General features: G+C 35.5%; 1 protein-coding gene across 5 annotated transcripts in view; it reads left to right on the top strand.

Annotated features, from left to right (window-relative positions):
- The window catches only part of Ppp4r3b (protein phosphatase 4 regulatory subunit 3B), a 46,428-nt gene that overhangs the window by 15,688 nt on the left and 6,209 nt on the right, over window positions 1–24,531 (top strand). The window contains exons 5-16 of one of the 5 annotated variants that reach the window (XR_003712647.1): window positions 1,704–1,802; window positions 3,110–3,226; window positions 4,013–4,129; window positions 5,905–6,036; window positions 7,177–7,279; window positions 8,787–8,828; window positions 9,980–10,138; window positions 13,006–13,175; window positions 14,780–14,919; window positions 15,284–15,468; window positions 16,804–16,997; window positions 21,193–21,413. Coding sequence is in view for 4 of the 5 variants with exons in the window: in XM_028777367.1 (XP_028633200.1) it covers window positions 1,704–1,802; window positions 3,110–3,226; window positions 4,013–4,129; window positions 5,905–6,036; window positions 7,177–7,279; window positions 8,787–8,828; window positions 9,980–10,138; window positions 13,006–13,175; window positions 14,780–14,919; window positions 15,284–15,468; window positions 16,804–16,997; window positions 21,193–21,288 (1,554 nt within the window). In the remaining variant the exon portion in view is untranslated. Of the gene's footprint in view, window positions 1–1,703; window positions 1,803–3,109; window positions 3,227–4,012; window positions 4,130–5,904; window positions 6,037–7,176; window positions 7,280–8,786; window positions 8,829–9,979; window positions 10,139–13,005; window positions 13,176–14,779; window positions 14,920–15,283; window positions 15,469–16,803; window positions 16,998–21,192; window positions 23,528–24,531 lie in introns of those variants that run through there. The other 4 variants (XM_028777380.1, XM_028777397.1, XM_028777388.1 and 1 more) reach the window with 4 other exon arrangements.

Here is a 24,531-nt window from a genome sequence, read left to right as displayed (position 1 = left end):
GACAAGGCAGAGAATAAATGGTAAGAATTGTTTACACAAGCTTGAGACGAGATTTATGACGTAGGCATGCAGTGCCTTGTCCAATTGAAAAAAGTTAACGAGGGCAGATAAATCAGTATTTGAACAGATATGTCCTCTACCTTATTTCAGAAACAATTTAAGAGATCCTTAGTTAATAGATGGTCCATATTTTTAAAGGACAGATTCTTTTTTTTTTTTTTTAAGATTTTTTTTTTTTTTACATGAGTACACTGCAGCTATCTTCAGACACACACCAGAAGAGGGCATCAGACCTCATTACAGATGGTTGTGAGCCACCATGTTGTTTCTGGGATTTGAACTCAGGACCTCTGACAGAGCAATCAGTGCTCTGAACCGCTGAGCCATCTCTCCAGCCCTAAAGGACAGATTCTTGAAATACATCTTTTATATCTTGGTGATTTGATTTTACTATCTGCCAAAAATATTACTATTAGGAGTATTTTAGAACATGTTAACTTAAATTAATAGAAATTACATTCCACAGGGAAGGGTTTTGAGAATATAATGAAAGCTTAAAAGCACCATAATTTCAAAAGTTTTTTTAGCAAATATCTAAAGTGAATTTCAACATTATATGATTTTACTTCATATTTTTTTATTGTGAAAAATATAGGTAAACTGAAGAAAATTACTTGCCTAACTAAAACAAGCACAATTATAATGTAAATATCACTCCTACATTTTAAACATACAAATTTATATTGTCATCAAAATTAATTTTATAATGAAAATAAAAAAGGTGTGTGTGTGCATACACACATACACACACACACACACACACACACACACACACGTACTTGGTCTGAAGCTGTAGCTCAGTGGTAGATTACTTGCCTAGCATGCATAAGGCCATGGGTTTGATCCCATGTTATCTATATTTTTTTTAATGAGCACTTAGAGAAATTAACACCTGTCATTAAAAGACAGCGATAGACAGATCCGAGTCATCAGAATGCAATTACCATAGTGATTTGTCAGTTTATCCTTGGCCATGGGTTAAACTGCTTCGTAAATTCTCACGTTAAGGACTTTGTACCTGCTGCCTTAATACAGCTCCCTTCACTGCTATACTTGCACCCCATCGTGTTCTTTTTTTTTTTTTTTAAGAGACCAGTAGCTTTTTGGATGTTATTTATTTATTTATTTTTGGTTTTTCGAGACAGGGTTTCTCTGTGTAGCCCTGGCTGTCCTGGAACTCACTCTGTAGACTAGCTAGCCTCAAATTCTCGAACTCAGAAATCCACCTGCCTCTGCCTCCCAAGTGCTGGGATTAAAGGTGTGCGCCACCACCGCCCGGCTGTTCTTTTCCTTTTTTCTGGTACTGTACGAACTGACAGTGAGATCTTCAGATTTATTTATGTTCAAATTAAATTAAGAGTAAATAAAAATTGAGTTAGAAAAGCTCTCCAAATGAAAAGTAAATGAATTCACTGCCTACCTCTAGAACTCCTGTTGGTCTGGCCTAGTTCTGTGGTGGTATTTCTAGCTAAGCATGTATTAACAGGTAACTGAGGTAGCAGTTCTCAGTTTCAAAAAACTATGCATATATTCTCACACTTCAGGTTTCATACTGAAAATGCTTTTGAATTTTGATCTCTGTTTTCTATACTTTGTGTAAATCATATGCATAATGTAACTATACTTCCTTTGATGTTTCATAGCGATTATTTCTTCTCATGCAGGAAGATGAGAAGTTTTTGTCTGAAGTTTTTGCACAATTAACAGATGAGGCCACAGATGATGATAAACGGCGTGAGTTGGTGAGTTCATTGTTCAAAGTTTCTAAAACTTGTTTTTACATGTTTCAGAAAACTCTGAGTATGTGTTTCATTGTCCCTCCTCAGGGAAATTTGAATACCTTATATCATGACAGATCTACAGATTTTTATAGTGGTAGGTATTTACATAATGAAGAAGGAAAATACTTCTAAAATAAAAGAATGGTAAATCATTTGGTTCCTTAGAAATGTTTAGACTTTTTGATACATTTATAAAGAGGTTTTAGGAGGCATCAAGTTTGTTTTGCTTTTCTTTTAAGAGGTTAACTGTATTTTAGAGGTGAAAGTAACAATTACTGTAAACCAGATGTTGCCTTCTTTGAAATGTAATCAAATCAAATGTAATACAAAAATAATACAAGATAATTAAAATTAGTGTTGGCCAGGCATGATGGTGCACACCTTGAGTCCCAGCACTTGGGGGAGGCAATCAGATCTCCGAGTCAAGGCCAGCTTGATCTACCAAGTGAGTTCCAGGACAGGGCTACCCAGAAAAACACTTTTGTCCTGAAAAAACAAAAATAAATTTAAAAAAATTTTAAATTATCTTTGGTACTTATTGAGTAGGCTGATAAGTTTTCTGGTTGTAAAATTAGTATTTTGAAGTAGAGAATCATCTGTTCTTGTCAGTGCTTAAAACTTTGTTGTGCTTTTTGTAGTTCCCTTGGTAACCCAGGCACTGTTTTTTGTAGGATGGTTGTTTATGCAAATGTCTTACATGACATTCTTATATTATGCTTAGAGTAGATCAATGTTTGACAAATAAAGATAAGTTTACTTTTAATGTGATGCTAGAGTTTTGTTGGTTTGTGGGTATGTTTATTATATACACATGTATATATTTGTGTTATATGTATAAATGTAACACATACTTATATTTTACAGTTGGAGTAGTAGTGTAGACATGCATGAATGGAAATCAGAGGACAACTTGTGGGAGTTGACCTCTCTTTCTATCATGTGGGTTCTAGGAATTAACAGCAAGTGATTACCCTTTGAGTCATCTGGTCTACCCTGTCCTTTGTTTTTAAACAGACACAGTTTATCAACTGTTGTCCAGGTCTGTCTCACATTACTGATCCTTCCATCTCAGTGCTGGGAATATATATAAGACACTATGCTCAGATTAGCTTTTAATATATTTTTAAAATGTAGATTTTGAGGAACCAGGATATGTGAAAAGGTAAGAGCCTTCAGAATGATGAATTCTGTACTCTGGTAGCTAATCTTAGAGTGTGCTTGATTTTATTTTCATGTTTATTGACTTCTCACTTTATTTTACTTTACAGGTTAATTTCTTCAAAGAATTTTGTGCATTTTCTCAGACATTGCAACCTCAGAACAGGGATGCTTTTTTCAAAACCTTAGCAAAATTGGGAATTCTTCCAGCTCTTGAAATTGTAATGGTAATTATGGTTTCTTCTGTTCTTTTGAAGCTGTAAATTTGTCATAGATTCACATTTTGGATGGTAAAATACTTACATAGTGCTAACTTATCATTTAGTCATTGACCTGATACTGAGTCACCACAAGAGTGATTTCAGTTACCAGATTTGTACCATCAGTGTTTGTGTTGGTTTTTCAAAGACTAATGTCTTTTCTTGAGTGGCACTGTTTCATAGAATTGGGTAAGTTGTCCTCCCTTTTCAGTCCAATTAGTAGAGAGGAATTATTGAACCAAGGGGACTCAGCTTCCATATGAGAGTAGGCTATAGTTCTCTGGTTTCAGTTACATGGATTTGAGTCATACATGTTCATATGAAAATTTAAATAATAACCTTTAAGTATTCATCTTAAAAATTTTGTTTCTTCATATATATGTGTATTTACATGAACATATGCTGCATGTGTGCCTGTGCCAGTGGATTACAGGTGTATGCCACTATATGCAGCTCCATGCTGACTTATGTATAGACTCTACTTATGTTGGATGGCAAAACTCATTAAAATTAGTACTGGGCTGCTCCCAAATGATAACATTTATAGAGTGGGGGGGGGAGGAGGCGGGGAGGCATATTTTGATTCAGTTTGGTTTCTTAATCCAAAAATTGGGAGGTAATAAATCTATTTAGAAAAGTAAGACAGATTGTAAATTGAAGTTCATTTTTAATCTAAAAATCTGAGAAGTTATTCATGATTTCAGAGAGGATAACTTTTGTTATCAGTCTCTAACCTGGTTTTCCTGTTACCAGGGCATGGATGACTTGCAAGTCAGATCAGCTGCTACAGATATATTTTCTTATCTGGTAGAGTTTAGTCCATCTATGGTCCGAGAATTTGTGATGCAAGAAGCCCAACAGAGTGATGATGTGAGTAACAGCGCTGCAGATTTCACCTGTGTTACCATGAGAAGTGCTTACTGTTGAAAAAAAAAAAAATTTAGCCATAACCTTAAATTTCTTAATATAGGACTGATGACTGACATTTTAATCCCTAAGGAAATGTGCAGACCTCGTATAACTAAGAATTTGTTTTTACTTACTAATTTCCTATTTTTAAATAGACTAAAGGTTGAATAGTGAGAAAAATGTTCTATCTTCCCACTATAATTTTTTTTAAAATTTGCCCTTAAACTATAGCAGAAACAAAGTGAACATTTAGTTGAAGGTGCCTCCAGAGTGCTGGGATTTAAGGCATGTGTACAGTGACCAGCTAGGTATATTACAGTTTTACATGTTTTGTCTTAGTATCTGTTTACATTTTTACTTTCTGTCTTTCTTGGTTGTTGCCTATGTTTCTTGGTTGGGGGGGGGAATGTTTGTTTGTTTTGTTGTTTTTCTGATATTTGTTTTAAAGCTTGTCTGTATGTGTCAAGCAGGTACCACTGTAGGGCCAAGAGAAGTTATTAGATCCTTGGAATCTAGAATTACAAACCATTGTCAGCCTTGGTACTGGGAAGCAAACTTGGGCCCTTTGCTTTTGCTTTGAGCCACTTAGCATGTGCTAAGTGTGATTAGCATGTGATTGACTGTGAATTCAGAGCCCTACCTGCCTCAGCCTCTCAGGTGCTGTGATGCAGACATGTGTCATCATTACTGCTTCTATCTTTTTACCAAGTTTGGAGTAGTATTATAATTTAGACAAAAAAGATGTCATGTTTTGGGCATTGTGTCTCATACCTCAACATTTTGGGAGGCTGAAAAACAGAAGGGTTGCCACAAGTTCAAAGCCAGCCTATGCTTTCTAACATGCTCAGTAGAGTAAGATCCTGTGTGAACCCCGCCCCAAAAAAACTTTGTAGAAGTATGTTACTATGGTGGCTGTTTTTTTGTTTGGTTTGGGGATGGTTGTTTGTTTGTTGGAGGGTTCCATCCCCAGAACCCATATAAAAGTGGAAAGCAGACATTATCCTTTGACTTCTGTGATTCACACACACATACACACACACACACGCAACAAAAAAGCTTTCATACACACATACACTACACACAAATAGGCTAAGAATACAAACCTAGTATTAAGTCACTTTATGACACTGTCCTCAGATCTTGTGGAAAGTTGTGTGCTGAGTTGCTGCTAGTCATTTTTCTAGGAAGACTTTTCTGTTTAAAGATTGAAATGGGGCTGGAGAGATGGCTCAGCGGTTAAGAGCACTGACTGCTCTTCAGAGATCCTGAGTTCAATTCCCAGCAACCATGTGGTGGCTCACAACCGTCTGTAATGGGATCTGATGCCTTCTTCTGGTGTGTCTGAAGACAGCTACAATGTACTCACATACATAAATCTTTTTTTTAAAAAAAGATTGAAATAAAAGGTTTTAGGGTCACATGTTCTGTGATATGTTTGATCAACCTTTTGGTTTATACTGGAGCTAAAACCTAGAATGCTAACAGTAAACAGCTGCTCGCTCTTGCGTGCGCTCGCGCTCTCTCTCTCTCTCTCTCTCTCTCTCTCTCTCTCTCTCTCTCTGTGTGTGTGTGTGTGTGTGTATTTTCACAATGTTCTAAGTATTTTCAGAACATTGGAAAAAGAGGAAAACTTTTAAAAAGCTGTTCTATGCTTTGTTTTTCCTGTGCTCTGATTTCATTCTTTCAGTTGGCGTGTTTATCTTACATCAAGGTCTTATGGAAACATTTTCTTTCAGGATATACTTCTTATTAATGTGGTGATTGAACAAATGATCTGTGATACTGACCCTGAGCTAGGAGGTGCTGTTCAGTTAATGGGACTTCTTCGTACTCTAATTGATCCAGAGAACATGTTGGCTACAACTAATGTAAGAACTCATATTGAGATTAAAAATGTTTTGGCCTAATCAGTCTTAAATAGTTTTAAAATAAGATTTTTAGAAACTTTGGTAAGTATTTGTATTTAAAAATCAACGGTATCTTTATAACAATTAATTTTTAGTAAATACAACATTGTTATCTGTTTAATTCCTTTTTTCTTGTTAACTTTTCCTTTAGGGGTAGAGGTTATGCCGTGAGATATACATGCAGGTTCAAGGATAACTTACAGGCATTATTAGCTCTGTACTTTTTCTACCAAACTCATGCCTGGCAGCAAGTAGTTTTTTGTGGTGTTTTGTTTTGTTTTGTTTTGTTTTGTTTTGTTTTGTTTTTTGGGGTTTTTTTGTTTTTTTGTTTTTTAACCTGCTGAGCCACCTCATTGGCCCAGAAATAGTAATTGGATTAATTTAGTTTTTGTTCCTTGTCTTCTGTATGCTAGCTAGTTTTAAGAAATTGTGCATAACAATGAGAACATACTAATACTGAATTGTATTTTAAGACAGCAGATAGGGTAGCAACTTCACGTTGTTATCACAGTTTTTCCTTAGTGACTTAGCAGATTTGAACGTTTGGTGTTCTTGCAGAAAAAAAGAGTACACAGTTCAGTTCCCTGAACCCGTGTTAGGCGGTTTACAACCACCAGAGAAACCAGTTCCCCTTCGGGCCTTTATAGGCATCCACACACATGTATACACACACAACAACAACAACCTGAATGAAAATAAAATTTTAAAATCATGACCCCCCCACAGCTTCCAAGTCCCCGATGCATTGCTGTTGGTTGTGATCACTGTGCGATTGAGGAGGTTGGTCTCTTCTTCATTACATTTCAGATCTCCGGCATCTTTGAAAAAAAAGTTGTTCTGAATTTCTTTGGAAAAACTTTCTACTGTTGTGGGCTGTTTCCCCCTTTAATGTCTGTCTACTTTGTGTTATTAGACTTCATATCTTTGGAATTCAGATAGAATTCTGTGTATCTAAGTTTGCTTCTTTGACTCTACATAGTTTGGGATTCTTTCACATTATCTTAAAGTACTGTTGTTAGAGTATGACTTTCACTGCTAACTCTTGAGGATGTCTTTTAAATGCAGAGGTAATAAAGTACTCTTTTAAACATTTTATTTCAGAAAACTGAAAAGAGTGAGTTCTTAAATTTCTTCTACAACCACTGTATGCATGTTCTCACAGCTCCGCTTTTGACCAATACATCAGAAGACAGACGTGAGAAAGGTAAGTTCTCTCGCTTATCTCCTTAGAGTGGCCATAAAGTATTATATTATAGGAAAGTTATAACTGAAAATTTAAAGTGTGTTATGAAGTAAGGGTTGTCCTTGTTTCTGGGTATCTTTGGTAAGAACTATCAGTGGGACAAGGTTCTCTTACGTGTTTTTTTTTGTTGCTTCTCCATATTCGTTGCATAAGTTATACTCATAACCCTCATTGTTTTGTGATTATATTCCCTAAGGAGTATTTTTACATTTTCATGCTTAGTTCAGGACTTACTATATTACTTAGCAAATAAATGTAGTGTATAGTATGTAATGGAAAACTGCAGTTGAAATCATTAAAATGAATTTTGATGTAGCAGCTTAATTATTAAAAACCATAAAATTAAGAAAAGGTGTATCATATACCAGAAGATTTTTGTTGCAGTAAGTTAAAATAATGCATTTTAATGTTCATTTTAACCATTCTACCATATACAAAATATAGCTGATTCTATTAATAGATATGCATGCACAACCTTTATCAAAACTAACTTAACTTACTTATTTCTGATTTAGAAAAGAAAAAAACAAAAGCTAAAGAGTTTTCTCTTTGCCCCTTCAACTTCTCAGTCCCATTGCAGCACCATCACAGCACAGTCTGGAGTTTTTAAGGATATACCCAAGAGTTTTGTCTCTCGTGTTGGTCTGTGTTCTTGTGGCATGTGCAATGTATTGTTTTTCAGTTTTGATTTTGATTTATAGGTATTGCTCTATTCTTAAGATCTATTCATAGTGATGTCTAGGATTTTTAGGTGCTTTAAATCTCACATAGTATTCTATGCATATTAGTATTCTTCTTCCTGTGTACATTGTTTCAAGCTTTCTCCTTTTGTAAACAATCATTCCTGCACTTCCCTGTGCAAATGAGCTTACAGGGCTTGAGGAACCAGCCTTTTGCCAGGCACATAGTTTTAAGCATAAACACATTGTTAATGTATATGTTGCTCTGAAGTTTTAAACTTCGAGTATTTTGTAGTTTTTTATTTGATGATGCAGAAACATATCCTAATTCTTAAATGTTGAGTAAAAGGAAGCAAAATAATGTGTCCATCTTACCTATTTTAAATCAAAATTTTTTGTCAGAGTACTTTGATTGTTTTTTTACTTTTTTACTTTTTTTCTGGTATTTGTAATGTGCCTCTGGCTGTTCTGGTACTCACTGTGTAGACCAGGCTGCCCTCAAACTCACAGAGACTTGCCTGCATCTGTCGCCCAAGGGCTGGGATTAAATGTGTGCACCACTATGCTATGCTCACTGTTACTATATTTTAATAATCTACCAAATTATTAAAATCTCAGTACCAAATTCTGTAAAAGGTATATAATATTTGACCAAACAAACTACTCAATAGTTATTATGAAATTAAAAAGATATTATGATTGAAGATGTTTGTATACTGTGAAATATTAGGTAAATGTAAGATACTGTTAAACACCAAGGTAGTTGATTTTAATTTTTTTTTTTTAAGATAATATGCTTGGATCTAACAAAACCAACACAATTTGCCCTGGTAAGTATAAATCCAAAATTTAAGAGTATAATGAGAATTTTTTTCTTAATCAGTAAATATTTATGTGGAGACAAGAAAAACATTTCTAACATAAAAATAAAATACAAGTACAGGTTTGCTTTATTACTATAAAGAAGTTCTAACTTTCCAGTTTTCTCATAAAAAATGAGAAACAGATTGTTTTCTCTGTAAATTTGTTTTTGACATTGTTTTAAGAAATCATTATCTGTAGTTCTTGTGTGTTAGATGTCATTGACTATGATCAGTAAGGATCCACACTTTAGCACACAACTATACCTGTTTATGAGCCTACATCTTTTCCCACCTGTTTGTCCATAGAATATGCATTCAATGTATGGGCCTGATAATATTGATGCTATTGTGTACCATTACATTCTTTCTACCAAGCTTATCAATGGAAAGAATAGAATCCTCTAGCTGAACTTCCACAGATGAATGCTCAGAATTTTAATTAAAGTGATAGATCACTTTAAAAATGTCTTTTGTCCTCATCTGGGAAGATGGCTTAGCACATGACTGACTATGTTTGCCATATAAGCTTGGCAACCTCAATTCTGCCCCCAGGCCCTCCATAAAGGTGGGAGTGAGACTCTCTGTAGAGCTTGAGAGATGCCTCAGCAGTTAGGATCGATAACATTCTGCTCGTGCAGATCTGAGTCCACTCTCCAGCATTCATTCCAGGTAGCTCAAACTTCCTGTAACGTCAGCTACAAAGTATGAGACACCTTCTAGCCTTCAAAGGTACCTGCACTCATGTGCACAAATGGGCACAAAAGAAATTCTTACTGGGACACTTCAGGGAAGAGCTTTGAGGCTTGTCCTCTGTTGGGCCACGTCATGGATTGGCTTGTAGTTTGCAGTGATAGCACTAATTAAGGGTGAAGTGCTAGGAAGTGTCAATGTAAGACAGGTTTTATTATCACATTTGTAGATTGCTTTTTTTCTTTCTATTACATTTTTTACACAGGAACAGATAATATTTTGAGAGTCTACATATATAAAAGTAATATATATTTATGTATATACCCTTTTTTAATGATATAAAATATACCTTTGCTCCATGATACAGGATATATTTATTCTATTTAGATGTATTATATTTACTCTCACAAGATACCTTTCTTTTGTAGATAATTATCAAACAGCACAGCTACTTGCCTTAATTTTAGAGCTACTCACATTTTGTGTGGAACATCACACATATCACATAAAAAACTACATCATGAACAAGGACTTGCTAAGAAGAGTCTTGGTGTTGATGAATTCAAAGCACACTTTTCTGGCCTTGTGTAAGTAACAATTTAAATGGACATTTTTGTAAAAATGGTTTAAGAAATACTTTTAGTAGTGGTAAAAGCCAGGTACCCATATGAAGGCATCGGCTTATTAGCAGCACGTGTTATGTTAATAAGATGGCTTGAGAAACACAGGTCCTTCAGCTTCAGCACTTGACATTTTTCAGCACCCTGTAATGCCACACTAATAAATGGGAAAAAAAATAGACCTTCACTATGAAGTCCCAAGTTAGCTGAGACTTAGGTCAACCCCTCTGCCTGGCCTGGTGCTGGGAGGGACCGTATATATATATATAGTCAGGCCACTACACTCGGCTATACTGCTCACTCTTACAGGAATTGTCCAGTGATAAAAATGGGTTGTCGTTTTATTTTTTTCCCCTTACAGGATATTTTTATATATTAATATAATTTGCCTTTTAATCAATTTTTTTTGAGACAGAGTCTAGTGTAACCCATCGGAACTCAGATTTGTTGTATAGGTCTGGATGATCCTTGTACTTCTGCCTCCACTCCAAAAATGATGGGATTTAGGTCTGAGTCATCATGTTCATCCTAGCTTGCATTTTTATCTGATGTGATCTATAGGATTTATTTTTTATAGAACCTTTGTGTACTAAATTTATGTCTTAGGAGGAGGTGTCCCAGTCTTGCTTCTCTTCGTTTATAATATTTTCCATGTAACTTTAAAAAAAAAAACTCTATTGGAGCTGGAGAATGGCTCAGTTGAGATTTTTTTAAGAACAAAGACCTGAATTTGATTCCCAGAACCCATGTGCAGGGCTGGTGATATGCACACTTATAAAACTACCTCTAGGGAGGCAGAGGCAGGAGGATCTCTAAGGCTTGTTGACTAGCCAGTCTTTGTGGGCTTCAGGCAATGAGAGATCATGTCTCAAAGAAGGTAGATGACATTTGAGATTGTCCTCCAGATGCTCCATAAACACCTAACACATACAAACAGAACATGCCTCTACTGCCACATATCCATTTAAAATGCTTCATGAATTTTTACAAATTTAGTTTACCTTTTATTTATTTTGGGGTTGTTGTCATGCTTAGGAATCTTTCTGTGTTATAAGATTAAACAAATATTCCCTTCAATATTTTCCAGTATTTTTTTGTTTTATGTTTAATATATAATATATATGAAACATATTTTAGCATGTAGTATAACATGATAGTCTAGGTAGCTAGACACCTATACTAACACCTTCATTAAATACTTTACCATAGGATGAAAATGCTATTTTTGCTATACAGCAAACTAACAAAACACTTGTGCTTTATTTCTTTAATATCTATTACTTAATCTCATCAGATGAAATAGTAACTTTTGCCGGGCGGTGGTGGTGCACGCCTTTAATCCCAGCACTTGGGAGGCAGAGGCAGGTGGATTTCTGAGTTCGAGGCCAGCCAGGGCTACACAGAGAAACCCTGTCTCGAAAAAACCAAAGAAAAGAAATAGTAACTTTTTTTTTTATTATATATTTCTGTAAAAGATTTTAATGGCCTTTCCAGTTTGCCCCTAATTTTCATAACTTTCTTGGTTATTTATAGCCATTCTTTAATGATAACATAAAATGTATCCAGTTCATCTCACTTGGAATTATATTTCTATAAAAATTTTTGGAAGGATTTGTGTTCTTGTGATAGGTTTTTCATAAACAATCCTAAATATGATTGTAGATTATACCCATTAATCTCTATATATCCTGATTAGATCAAATTCCAATAGATAATTTTCAGTGTTTCAAGCTCTCTATCATTATAATAAAGCGAAGCTTTAGTAGCTATAGCGTATAAGTCTTAGGTTCTTTCAGCAGCAACAGCATGAGTGTTACACTCAGACCTTCCCCAATGTTTTATTCTTCTTAACTTTTTAAATGTTTACATGTTCACATGTGTATATGCTATGTGTGTGTGTGCACACGCATGTATGAGTGTGTGTGCGTGTGTGACTTTTATACTAGGCAGTTTCTTCATTTATGGAGTTATAGCCTTAACAGTTAAAATGAGAGATATGTAAAATTTGGAAGTCCTGGATAATGATATCTATAAAAGAAAATAAATTAAAGGGGAAGTTATATTAAAGTATCAATGCATAAAAATAAAGGATTAAAGTTGCAGTGTTTGGTTAATACTGCTAATTTTTTTAAAACTAGTAAAAGCTAGTTAAAGAAGGGAATGCTTTTTTTAAATATTTTAAAATATGAAATGCTAAGTTCAGTGCCTAGTTCTTATTCTGGTATTTTTGTTAGCAAATGCAATATGATCTACTATAGTTCATACATAGTTGATAATCAAAGAAATAATATCATAATGTGAAGGAAGTATTGATTCAGAAGTGACATTTCCAAAGCAAGAGTAGATCTATGGCTTCCACTGAAACCATTTAAAAGGTTCTGTCTGTTATGTTACTGAAAGCTCCTTTGATTGTATTACAAGAAAACTAAATACAAGTATCGGCCCCCATGGATTACTATCCTAGAAATAGTCCCCAGTCCTACGCTTCCTCCACTGCAACACTAACTTTGCTCCAAGTATTACTAACAGGAGGTTCTATAGATATTTATCACTATTTTGTGTTGCATGATGTTAGAGAATAGCTTTGTGGAGTCAGCTCTTTCCTTCTACCCTCATATGGGTTTTGGGTATTGAATTTGGTTAGCAAGCCTTTATCCACTAAGCCAAGCCAGTTTTCATTCTTAAACTTTGTTTTCAAAGCCCTCTTTTTTTCTTAATGTACTATTTTACTTTTTATTTTAGAAAGATTTAAACATTGCTTTATGTCAAAATATCTGTAAAATAATTTTAGTAGATTCATTTAATCTCTTCTTTTTTTAAAAAAAAAAAATTAGGTGCTCTTCGCTTTATGAGGCGAATAATTGGCCTTAAGGATGAATTTTATAATCGTTACATCACCAAAGGAAATCTTTTTGAACCAGTTATAAATGCCCTTTTGGATAATGGAACTCGGTACAATCTTTTAAATTCAGCTGTTATTGAATTGTTTGAATTTATAAGAGTGGTAAGTTTATGATTTACTAAGATCTCTTAGTAATCATATGTAAACAAGTAATTTTATATAAAAGTAAAATAATTGTATGTAATCAAATTGATTTCTTTATTCCTATTTTCCTGAAATTGTTTATTCCGTGTCTTAGAGTCTTTTCTAATAAACTGAAATTTTAAAACTCACTTACTTTTTTATTCTTATACATGGTTGATGGTTGAGTCATTGTAGTGAATTTGTGGGAGGGTCACTTTTGGGGATCATAAGGATCCTTCTGTGTGGTAGGTAAGCTGTACCAAGTCAGTCCTCAAGCCACTATTGAAAATTGTTCAAGGAATTTGTAACTCATGTGAGTAATAATAAAAAATGAATACAAAAATTAAAAATTTTCTTCCCTAGAATTTTATACAAGATGCCTAAGCAATAGGATAGAATTTTAAATTTTTAAGTATGAGAGAACTGGGAGGTTAAAAGTAGGCCAACTGCCTTTTATTACAGACAAGGGAACTGAGACAGCAAAAATGTTTGAGTAACCTGTTAAAGCATCAACAGTCAGTTAGCAGCACTCTCTGCACTTGCAGCTGTACCCTAGCATTTTCATACAAATTTTTCTCATAAGACGAGCTGGAGAGAGCAAGGACAAATAATAGAGATAGCTGATTACTATAGTCAACAGAATACATTTACCACTTGTGCATATATAAATACTCAAATCATTTCCTCAAGGAAATGGCCATGGGAAGAGAATGAAAGAGGAAAACTAAAACTCATTATCTTGTTTCTTACCAGTCAGATTTCTGAGAGTCACCACTTGCCAAGAGTATGGTTTTTGACGAGACATACAGTTTTAGCTTAGACAAGCGGCAGTGTTGATTACCTCCATCGCTCTCTGTTCTGATGACTCGGAGCCGGCTTTCTTCTGGACTTAGATGTCTTTTCCTTTAACATTTTGATAAGATGAATTGGTTCACACCTCTATCCTGACTCCTTTGATAGAGTTGTCATTTTTTTTTAATTGATAAGCTTAGTACACTAAATCTTCAACCTTTAACATGTCTTTGTTCCATGTACAACACCTACTGCCGAAGAACAAAATACAGACTTCCAGTCAAGTACTTTACACAATTTGTATATACAGTATAATCAGAGAAATCTCTTCTCTTATGTATTTTGGCAGCCGTTAAATAGCCGTTCAGATCATTAACATTTACTGAATATATGGGTTTAATACTGTTCTATAATAAACTTTCAAGGCCTAAATTTTGTCTTTTTGTAAAACGGTAAAATATTCATAGGATTATGATAATTATATATAAAATTATAAAAGTTTTCTTTAAATTTTGAAGTACTGTATAAAGCACTAAGACATAAACTAAATCCATTGCTTTTCAAATGTTCCTTATAGCCCCCTAAAGGGCTCCAGTGAATTGCCTCTCCTTGTTCCAAGTTTTCTGTGGAGTCCTGTCCTGGCTCATGTATAAGGAATCTAGGACATTTATTTTTAGAAGGTGATTTTGAAAAACCTTTTTTGATCAATTTTGGAACTATACAAGTTTTTGTTTTTGTTTTTCTCAACAAGTATTTTATTGTTTTATAATATGAATTTTGTGCCTATACAGGAAGATATCAAGTCTCTTACTGCACATATAGTTGAAAACTTCTATAAAGCACTTGAATCAATTGAATATGTTCAGACATTCAAAGGACTGAAAACTAAATATGAACAAGAAAAAGACAGACAAAATCAGAAACTGAACAGGTATTGTTTAAGTGTATTATATTTGTAGCAAGCAAAATTAAGTACAAAATTGTACACAGTTTAGATCTCACCCTGTAAAATTTTCTATATTAGCATAGCATAAGTAGACTGTCTTCTGTCACATCAGTTAATTATATGACAACTTGATACTGTATATTAACTCGGATGGAGTCTTAATTTACAACATACAAAACATTTGAAGATTTCTCTAGCTACATCTTACATGATTGAGATTATTTTGACATGCTTGCTGTACATGCTACGTAAACTACATTAGTTCATCTTGGTTACTCATCCTTCCTAAGAAAGTTTATCTTGTCATGACCGTGTAGTCATCACTCAGCATCTGACACATTTCTTACAGTGTACCATCTATATTGCGTAGTAACCGATTTCGCAGAGATGCAAAAGCCTTGGAAGAGGATGAAGAAATGTGGTTTAATGAAGATGATGATGAAGAAGGAAAGGCAGTCGTAACACCAGTTGAAAAATCTAAGACTGAAGATGATTTTCCAGATAGTTATGAAAAATTTATGGAGACTAAAAAAGGTACTAATATCCGTCACTTTTATATATTACCACCTCTCATTTAATAGAACAATTACACAGCCTGAGTTTGATCCGCAACACCATACACACATACAAACACAGATAAGCCATAATGTTATTATTATTTGGGAAAGACTTATTTGGGAAAGTCTGGCCAAGGTTTGTAAAACAAGAAGCACCAGAATTTTATGCTGAATCATACCCTTTTAAAGTTATTCTGTATGTTCATATTTAAAATGCTTTCCTTGAAACTTGGTGTTCTTTATGCTATTCATTTTGAGTTTAGAAATTTTCAGTTTATAATATTTAAAACAAGGTCTCAATATGTAGCCTCGTTCTAGTCTAGAATTCAGTCACCCAACCCAAATTATCTCTTAGGTCTATTTTGAATGTGACTTATGCCAGACAGTGGTGGCACATGCCTTTAATCCCAGCACTTGAGCGGCAGAAGCAGGCGGATTTCTAAGTTCGAGGCCAGCCTGGTCTACAGAGTGAGTTCCAGGATAGCCAGGGCTACACAGAGAAACCTTGTCTCAAAACAAAACAAAAAACAAGAAGAATGTGACTTATTCTTAGGCATTTCTTCTTAGAAACTCATTCAGGTGACTTAGTATATTTTCTTTTAGCTATTGCCCTCTAACATTTCCTATTCATTAGTACCATGAGTACCATTCAAGGCTAATAAAGAGCCTACTGGTGTTCTAAGGGACATTATTTACTTTTTATTCGTACAATAGCTAGCTCTTGAACCCAGGGCCTTGAGCGTGCTTGGCTAGCGCTCTATCACTGAGCTATCTATCCCCATTCCAGAACAGGTGCTATTTAACTGACAAGTTCGTTTTCCTTCAGTCAGTAGAGATGTTGCCCTCAATATTACTATCAAAAGAAACAAAGGCCATGCTTAACTATTGCATCCACTATTGCCTGCATGCTGTTAGGAATTGTGTCAAAATACAATTAATCTTACTTTAAAGGAGTTTGGACACTACAAAGGAATCAAGTAAAGGAACTTGGAGTCTTTAGGGAGTAAACAACTAGGGTACTTGAGAGTTGTCTTTAGGTGTTTGCAATAGTGATTTGTGAGGGAAGATTTGTAGAGGGACGTTAGCAAACGGAGGACAGTAATAGAAATCAGACTGCTTCTTTCCAAGCCAACACTGAGAACCATCTACTGTAAGATAGTTGGTTCTATTCATTCAAGTTCCTAAGAGTCTGACCAAACAGAACATGTACGTATCTTACAACTCAAAGAAAGCAAAGGCAAAGTTGTATTTTGTCACTTCAATACATGCTTTGGTTTAGCAGTATTAAATGCTCATTTTACTTTTGCTTTAGCAAAAGAAAGTGAAGACAAGGAAAACCTTCCCAAAAGGACATCTTCTGGTGGCTTCAAATTTACTTTCTCCCACTCCCCCAGTGCTACTAATGGAACAAACAGTAAGTCTGTGGTAGCTCAGACAACACCCGCAAGTTCTAATGGGTCCTCTTCCAAAACTACAACTTTGACTACATCAGTGACAGCCACAAAGGTATGTGAAGTAACTCCACACACACTTCTGCCTTTTCCATCTGTAAAACTACTCTGTGTGCTGAAGGTGATTTAGATAGAAGTTTCAAAGAATGAAAAGGCTGTATTGCTATCAGAACCTGACTCTCAACATTGCATGCAAACTGTGAGGTTCACCTTGCATAGTACGGAAATTTTAAGCTAAACATTTTTTTCTTTTGTTAGGATTTTTATTAAAGCACTGTTGGCCATTTTATTTAGCTATATGTGAGCCTGTTATTAAAAAATTACCAGTTTGTTGCAGTTATAAGCATCATAGCAATGTGAACTTTACATACATCATTTCAGATCTATGTGTAAGTCAGTATAGAATGTGCATTTAGTATTACCCTATTTCCAAATGGAAATGCTCAATAAAATATAGGAACAAATGGATAATTTCTTAACACGCTACCTGTCTAACACCAAAAGTTAGTTTTGTATTTAAGAAATAATTAGGGATATTCCCACTTAATGCATGAACAAGGCAATATGTTGTTGTGACTGCTATTATTTAACCATGATTGTAAGATATTGGTTAGCACATTTAGTGAAACAACCAAAATTACTACTATATAATCTCCTATTGGAGAGTAAAAAGTCCTTGCATGCTTGAAACTACACTTAGTTATAATTTACTCTGTTGCAGAGAGGGAAAAAAAATCCTCTTTTACAGTTAATTTAGTCATCTGTTTTGATCCTTTACTCCTTATGGTGATCATTGAATTTTCATATATATATTTAAAAAAAGGAAATTAGCAGGCTTGGGTTGCATATCCCAGCAGTTGATGTTCTGTGCTGCATAGTTAGTTACCATCTACAAGCTCTTGTCTCCAAACAAGACAATACATCACAAAAGCTGGATACGATTACCTGTTTTCTGCAGTTCATGCTGTTCAGGAGGCTGCAAAGCAGAAGTATCAAGAGTCTTGAAGTTCTTAGGAATTTGCAGGCGGGGGTGGGGGAAACAGATTTTAAAAGAAAGTATGAGCTAATTCAATAACAAAAATTCTTTTCAGGGCTAGAGGGATGGCTCAGTAGTTAAGAGCACTGGCTGTTCTTTCACAGGACCCAGGAATTCCTGGAGCCACATGGCAGCTCACAACTGATTATAACTCCAATAATCACTCACTCAGACACACATGTAGGCAAACCACCCATGCACATAAAATAAAAATAACTCATTAAAATTTTTTTAAAAGATTCTTTTCAAAAAATAATACATACTGCATAACCACATTCAAGAGAGGTGTTAGACTCAAAGACCTAAACATAAATATAAAGCTCTCAGAAAACAGGAATAAATAGTTATGACCTTGAGTTGGGATGATATAATACCCAAGGCATAATTGATGAAAGAAGAAAACAAGATAGCATGGTGATCAGAAATGACGCTAGTATAAAATAAACCACAGCATGGGGTCCTGCTTTGCACAGCCTCTAACAAGTGGGGTCCAGAGCATATGAAGGAGTATTAACAGTAATTTCAAACCCCAAAGGACATTTCTCCAAAGAAACTAAGTATCATAGTCTAAATAAGCACGATAAAATGTTTGACATCATTACTCAGACAAACACAAATCAAAACCACAGCAAAGAACTGAAGAGAAGGTTCCATGAGTGAAGCACTTGCTGTGAAAGCATGGAGATCTAAGTTCAGAACCCCAGGAACCCACATAAAGGGCTTGTGTCTTTTACCCCAGCACTTTTCTGAGAATCCCCAGAAGTTTCTGACTTAAAGCAAACTAGAATGCGAGGACCAGCGCTCAAGGTTATCCTCTGCCCTCCTTCCCAACACTGCACATGACCCATGGCGGACATGCTCATACATCATATACAAAAGACTTTAAATAACACACTAAGAGCAGTTCACACCCACTAGAGTGGCTATAATTTTTTGATGGACAAATATTGGCTAGGATACCGAGAAATAACAATCCATATTCATTGCTGATGGGGAATTAACACGAAATAGCATTTTTGGAACCTCCTGTCTTGTTCATGATTAAGTGGGAATATTAGACCCAGTTCCCACTCCCTTCCTAAGCTAAACACATTAACTATATGACACACCCAGCAGTTTCATTCCTATGTATACACTCGAGAAAATTGAAACAAGCTGTGCATGACCAACATTCTGAAGACTTAGACTGGATTGTGAGTTCAAGACCAGCATGGCTTACACACCAATCCTGTCTCAGAGAAACATTGAAAACATATATTAACTAAAAAAGTAGTATGTGATTGTTGAAAGCATTATTCATAATAGCAAAAGGGTGGGACCACACAAATGTCCGCCAACTTGTAAATTGAGCAAACAGCGCTAGTAGGCAGGAAAGGAATGAAAGAGTGGTATGTGTTATGACGTAGATTAGCAGTCCACAGTGGGTGTTAAATGAACTGCCAAGAAGAAATAGCTCCTTCAGTGGCAGGGAGTGGACAGCACGTAGATCTGTGCTTGCCTGTACCCTAGAAAGAGGGAGTTATGGGGAAAGGCAATTAATGGATTAGGGACTTTTCTGGGCAGAAGCTGAAGATGTGACAGAATTAGGAGGGATAATATATAATGTGACACTAGGACCATTGGATTGTACACTGCAGAGGGTGACTTAACTGTGGATTTAAAGCAGTGACTTGCTTTAGACAGAGCAGTTTATGCTTCATCTCTTCCCACTCACCTCCAGGACCCCACCTACTCCCACCAGTATCCTCCCTTGGCCTCCGTGTGGTGTTAATTTTATAGCATAACTAGTCAGTTACATCTGGGAAGTATAGGCTGTGTTCTGAGGGAAGGTTTGGGGTTATAGGAGAGCAGTATCTGTTCAGTTTCAACTCTTACTCTTTGCCTTAAGTGCCAGCCTTTGTTTTTGAAATTCCTATCACTCATCATTTCACGATGACAGAGAAGTGGGGATTTCCTGTCAGTGGAGAGTCCCGTGTCTGTTTCGCCGGCTTGTTTTCTTCTTTTCCTCAGTATTTGATATCTTTACTACCTGCTGTGCTCTGGATCAGTCAGTCTCACTCACATTGCTTTATCCACTGACATATACTCCATTCTTGCTCTCTTCCAGTTTTCATCTTCTATTTTTTTCTCATTTTCCTTATAGGTCTGTATCTTTTCAATTTACTTTTACTTTAGATAATTTAAGGAGACAGTAAAATAAATGTATTATCAGACTTCAAACTGCTTCAGTCACTGCAGATTCTTCTATACAGAACATAACAGCTTTGAAAACTGAAATCAGACAATGGACTCAATATGTCCTAACACTTAAGCCTATTTCTGATTTCAACTTAACATGTATGATTTAGCAAACAAGAATTAGGAATTTTCCAAATATATCCCTTCTTTAGTTCATCCACTGTCCTTCTCTGACAGATTACAGTGTTTTGCTCAGTGTTATTCCAGTTACTTGTTTACATATGGAGCCACTCAGGTATAAAGGACAAGTTACTGAGATTGTATTTGTTTAGCTAATTGAAATACAAAAGATTTGAAATAAGCCTTTAACATGTAGAGCATGCATAAGCTTCATAGAATTGGATCACAATGAGTCAGTCTTGAGGATACCTGCCATTTTCTGCAGAGTTCCCAAAGCTTTCCTAGATTTCAGAAGGGGAGTGTGTTACTCATAAAAAGCCAAACCCGGAGTTACCTCATCCTTATTTTTAAGTACTAGATTTTAGAAAACACTTGTTTTTATTATCTATCTTCAGCCATTTGAATTATTCTTTAAAGGTAGAATGAAAAAAGTAGTGTATAATGAAATAAATATATGATGAAATAAATATAATGAAATAAATTCATGTAAAAGCTAGAGACTTCTCAGGTGATGTAAGAGAAATGAACTAGTTCGTATTGGACATCTTCCAGGTGGTGTTGGTCCTACTGTTTGAAGGTGGGGGGTGGGGGAGAGTCTTTTTCCTAGTGACATTTTGTTAAATTGAATTCTGAAGATTCATTAAAACCCCAAGAAACAACAGAAGAGCTGTCCTCAATAAATGGTTCACAATTTAAGCAATCCTTTCTGAAATTCAATATCCTATCTTAATCTCAGATACACCATTTAGAAAAATGACTTTGGATATAATATCTTAGTGATATTTGTACCATGCTGTTTTCAAGCTAATCTATTTTTTTCTTTATGTATGTTAAAATGTTTTTTATTCTTCAATAGGGAAGTTTGGTTGGCTTGGTGGACTATCCAGATGATGAAGAGGAAGATGAGGAAGAAGAATCATCCCCCAGGAAAAGACCTCGCCTTGGCTCATAGAACACTTGAACTCCCAACACCACGGTCTTACTAAAATGCTGCAGCTGCTCACTGAGCTCAGTCTGAATGGGAAAGCTTGCTTATGGAAATGAACACACGGAGTAACAGAGACTCTTGATTGCCAGGTAGGAAAGTGTAGTTATGTAAGAACCAGGCTTCCCAAGAGCTTAATTCCTAGTAATTAAAGGGTTTGCCTTTTGAGCTGTCCAAAAAACAAGAATGATAATTAGAACCTAGGTGAAAGCTTCCCAGCAAGGAAAGTCTCAGGTTTAGGGGAAGAAGGGTTGATTTAATGCAGGGTTGTTCCCAGGGTCCAACCTAGAGAAAATTGTGAGACTTCAGTACCCAATAACATTGCTTGTATAATGGTGCTGGCCATTTTGTTCTATCAGTTGCCTCTTTTAAAAGACATTTTTATGTAAAACAAATTGAACTGTCATCACAGAAATGAAGTTATGGTGTTGGGACCATTTCTTTAAAGATTTTTACAGAAGTTAGCCTTTGGTATTTGACAGGACATATACCCGAGGTAACAGCACATACCAATTTCTCTACACCGAGAACTTGTAATACACTGAAAAGTAAAAAAGAAAGAAAGCTGGGTTCCAAGTGGATAGTGTTCTTATAGAACTTTAAAGTCAGCATTTTTAGAATCGACTGCAGCCACGAAATGCAACATCAATGTTCTGAAATGGTCCTCTTCACCAACTTGGGAGTAGCTGGAACAGGGGGGTTCCAGTATAAGTCTCTTTCTGCTTTCTCAGTAAAGTTAAGTCTGGGTCTTCTAAGAGCTGCTGGTAAATATGTAAAGACCAACAAAGGAATGGTGCTGAGTGAAGTGGCGCTTTCTGTCTGTCTACAAGTCACTGGAGCCTAGAGGTTACTAAGTGTCAGAGTCACATGCAGCCGAGGGAGCTTTTCCACAGACGAGGGGTAATGTGAAAGCTGCTTTTTTAAGAGATTTAAAAAGCACATTCCATGTACGTAAATGAACTTAAAATAACTGAGGCAAGCTATTAAGAGCTTTTATTTTTAGAACAACAAGTTAATTGTAAATATTTTAATGTTAGATTGCTCATCTATGATCTAAGATCATTGCTGAGATGAGAAAAATGACCTCAAACTACAATTTAATGCATTGAGAAAAAAAAAAATCTAAAAATAGTAATTCCAGCTCCAGTCTTTAGATCAGCTCTATAATATGTTATGGGTCCATTTTTCCTGGAATAGCTTAAAAGCAGTTTCTCGTGTTGGAGATTTTGGAGTTAATTTTAATTTTGGCTATTTGGGAAAGATGGGCTGTCTGTAGATATGAAGTATAGTTTTTCCATAAAACAGATGTTTATTTTGTATTAAAAATACCACTGTACTTGTTTTACACCATTTGTATACATGTGGTGATATTACTGCTAAACTGTAAAATTCAGGAATTAAAATGTGACCCTACAATTCCATGATTGAGGCTTCTGTTTGTTTTGTTGTAAAATATGTGAATTATTTTTGAGATTGTCCAGTTTACATTGTCTTTTAAAGGCTTATAAAATCCATAAAGATTTGTTATAAGCCAGTAGGTCAGAAAGTCTTAAATGCAAGACTCAACCATATTTTAAATATCCCTTACAAGAGGTAAGCCTTGAGCAAACCTAACAGCATAAAGCCATTCTCACCTCTAAACAAAGGTGCACGTACAACAAGCCTTCATCTTATATCACAAGTAAACTGGGTACCTTCACCCAACATCAACAAGTTATTGTATGAGTAGGCATTCTTTCAAGCAAATTTTATGAAGCCTCTACCATCTTAGTGCTTAGAATCTAAGCAGCCCTGACCTATAAACTGTTCTGTTAACTGTTTTGTTATATAACTAAAGTACTGTACCATATAAAGACTTCCTTTAATTTTTCCTTTCTGAGGAACTTCAAATTTTTAAGACATTATTATAGGAAGTGTTTCTTACAATGGAAATATGAATGTTTTCTTAAAGTCCAAGGGTAACAGTTGTGTAATGCATATGCTCACCCACATGATGAAAGGATCCTTGGAAGGCACAACTAGGAAGATTCCACAGTAGCTGCTGTCCTGAGTGACGACCCTCATGAAGGCTGGGGTGCTTGCAGCATTATCTCCACTCAGCTAGTTCAAGCCAGAGCACACATTTGTATGCCTTAGGTCCTAAAAATATCTGTAAACATGTACCTAATAAAAAAACTATTTTTAATAAAAAGTTATGTGAAACAGATTCACGTGTTTTAATCCTGGTTTGTCTGCAGGTGGAAGGTTGGAACTTAAAGTACAATCTTATATTCAAACGATAAGATGAATTTTTAGAAAAATCCCAGTTGAGGCCAGCAAGATCACTAAGTGGGTAAAGGAGCTTGCTGCTAAGCCTGATTTGATTTTTTTTTAATAAAGACCAGCACTCTATGGTAGGTAGCATTTTCTTCAGCAGGTTCACAGTATCCTGCTGTCCTTATAACAACTTTTGTAGAAAAGGTAATCATTTCCTACATTTCTCACATTTATTTTCCAAGTGTCCTGCTTCAAATATAAAACTTACCACGTCCAAGATACCACCTTTGGATTGTTTCATACCTGGTAAACCCAAAATTACACTAGTACAGCTGTTTGCCTTGCAACCACACCTTTAAAAATGAAAGTAAGTTTCTGCATTGCCTATAAGGCTCTACATTACCCAAACCCACTATCACTTTTCCTGTGCTAATCCTCCTAGTCACATGTTTAGTTCAACATGTGCTTCCTAAACTACTGTATACCCCTCTTCTCCATGCAGCAGCCTGCCATGTTACCACTGCACTTTCCCCTTCTAACACACACAGCTCTTTGGGTCACCAGTAGCCTCATGAAAGCAGGGACCCTGTCAGTATCGTTGACTGCTCTACCCCTAGTGTGTATCATGCTTAGCACAGTGTCTATATAAGAATGAATGAAAACATGCACTATCAACTAATTTCTTTCTGTAGCCCCTTTTGAAGAGAAAACATCCAAAATTTTGTTTTATTTTTAAATTTATTTATTTTTAGTTATTTGAGACAGACTCGTGTAACCTAGGCTGGCCCCCAATTTGCTCTGACACTGGAGAGGACACAGCATCCTGGGTGCTAGGATTATAGGCATGCACCACCATACCTGGGTTTCTGCAGATGTTTGTTAAATTGCTTTCCCTTTTGCCCTTTACCTGTTTAAAGTAATAGTAGTCAGTTCAAAGTTGCTTTTAGAAAAGCC

Source organism: Grammomys surdaster, unplaced genomic scaffold (genome assembly GCF_004785775.1).
Source record: "Grammomys surdaster isolate TR1022 unplaced genomic scaffold, NIH_TR_1.0 67, whole genome shotgun sequence".
Taxonomy (NCBI): Eukaryota; Metazoa; Chordata; class Mammalia; order Rodentia; family Muridae; genus Grammomys; species Grammomys surdaster.
The sequence above is the reverse complement of the archived record's forward strand: the minus strand, read 5'-3'. Positions and strand labels throughout refer to the sequence as shown.